The sequence below is a fragment of the Propithecus coquereli genome, unplaced genomic scaffold (genome assembly GCF_000956105.1).
Source record: "Propithecus coquereli isolate 6110/MARCELLA unplaced genomic scaffold, Pcoq_1.0 Scaffold305, whole genome shotgun sequence".
NCBI lineage: Eukaryota > Metazoa > Chordata > Mammalia > Primates > Indriidae > Propithecus > Propithecus coquereli.
In genome coordinates this window covers 1,314,867-1,316,486 of record NW_012148675.1, presented here as the reverse complement: position 1 = coordinate 1,316,486, position 1,620 = coordinate 1,314,867, and the positions used below count along the sequence as shown (strand labels likewise).

The following is a 1,620-nucleotide window of genomic DNA, read 5'->3' as shown; positions in this document are numbered from 1 at the left end:
CACCTAAAAATAACTCATAGGTTAACATAAAGAGCATTTTCATGATAAATAACTATCTTTTCCAAAACAGAAAAAATGTTAGTGGGGAGTGATATTCTTTTATGTATTTGTAAATCTCTTCAGTGTTTGGCTTAATAGAATACAGTTGGATTCTTAAACCTGCTTCTGCATTCAGTATGTTGTGATACATTGTTTTGCTTATAGTATAAGAAGAAAATCTGACTTCACACAAATATGTAATTAGAAAAAGGAAGAGTTTTTTTTTTTAAAGATCAGACATAATTTATTCCAGAAACTTTTTTTTGTCAAATACAACAGAAAATTTCATCACGGAAAACATATATTTTAAGAAAATATACTGTTTTAAGAAAATATTTGTTTATAATACCACAGTTTTTATTAAACTTATACCTATATAAATGTGATGGAAGATGAAGCTCAGGTTTTTAAAAAAGCTAAGTTTTAGAAACAAACTACAACCTATTCACACAAAATAAACCACATATACACCTGATTTTCACAGCCCGGGGAAACTCTACATTGGATGACCGAATGGATCTGCTAGTGTACATTATTTTCATCTGTAGTTTGAAGGGTATATAAATTATTCAAGTGCGTAAAATGCCTAACCCAGGAGTATAAATGTTGAATATGAAAGAGTGGAAGGTTTTTCCAATTCTCCAGAAGAGAAGACTTCGGTAATCACATAACTCCTGCAGGTTGAGAAGAAGGCAGGCTGTGACTCCAAGATCTCTCCCTACCGGAAAAAGGCAGCAAACCAGGACTCTTGAAGGCAGCAAGGTAAGGAAGCACACATCTCTGAAGAAAGACCCAGTGTCGTTTCTGGAATTCAAGCCTGAGGTCTGCAAGTCCCCCCACCCTTTTTTTAATTATTTCAAAATATTAAGGAGGAACAAATGTTTTTCTTACATGGCTTGATGGGCTATAAATGTGCCCATCACCAGAATAGTGTTCACTGTACCTATTCGCTGGGTTTTTGCTCCCTCCCAGCTCCCCCCTCCCCCTGTCTGATTTCCAAAGACTTTTACTTCCTTCTGTGTACATGTGTCCCTATCAGTTAGTTCCAATTTACTAGAGAGTACATGTGGTGTTTGTTTTTCCATTCTTGAGATACTTCGCTTAGAATAATGGTCTCCAATCCTTCCAAATTGCTGCAAAAGGCATTAATTCATCCTTTGTTATGGCTGAGTAGTACTCCGTGGTATACACATACCACATTTTGTTAATCCACTCATGAATTGATGGGCACTTGGGTTGATTCCAGATCTTTGCCATTGTGAATTCTGCTGCAATAAACATTCGAGTACAGATGTCTTTTTGATAAAATGGCTTCTTTTCCTTTGGGTAGATACCCAGTAGTGGGACTGCTGGATCAAATAAATGGTAGGTCTACTTTTAGTTCTTTGAGAAATCTCAACACTATTTTCCGTAGGGGTTGTACTAATTTGCAGTACCACTATCAGTGTATAAGCATTCCTTTGTCTCTGCATCTGTGCCAGTAGCTACTGTTTTTGGACTTTTTAATAAAAGCCATTCTAACAGGAGTAAGGTGATAGCTCATTGTGGTTTTAGTTTGCATTTCCCTGATAATTAGTGATG

At 36.1% G+C, this 1,620-nt stretch overlaps 1 protein-coding gene across 1 annotated transcript in view; it reads right to left on the bottom strand.

Moving 5' to 3' along the window:
* The window catches only part of CCDC88A (coiled-coil domain containing 88A), a 172,323-nt gene that overhangs the window by 148,901 nt on the left and 21,802 nt on the right, over positions 1-1,620 (bottom strand). Inside the window, exon 5 of the mRNA XM_012649837.1 lies at positions 1,295-1,307. Within this exon, the coding sequence (XP_012505291.1) occupies positions 1,295-1,307 (13 nt within the window). The remainder of the gene's footprint in view (positions 1-1,294; positions 1,308-1,620) is intronic.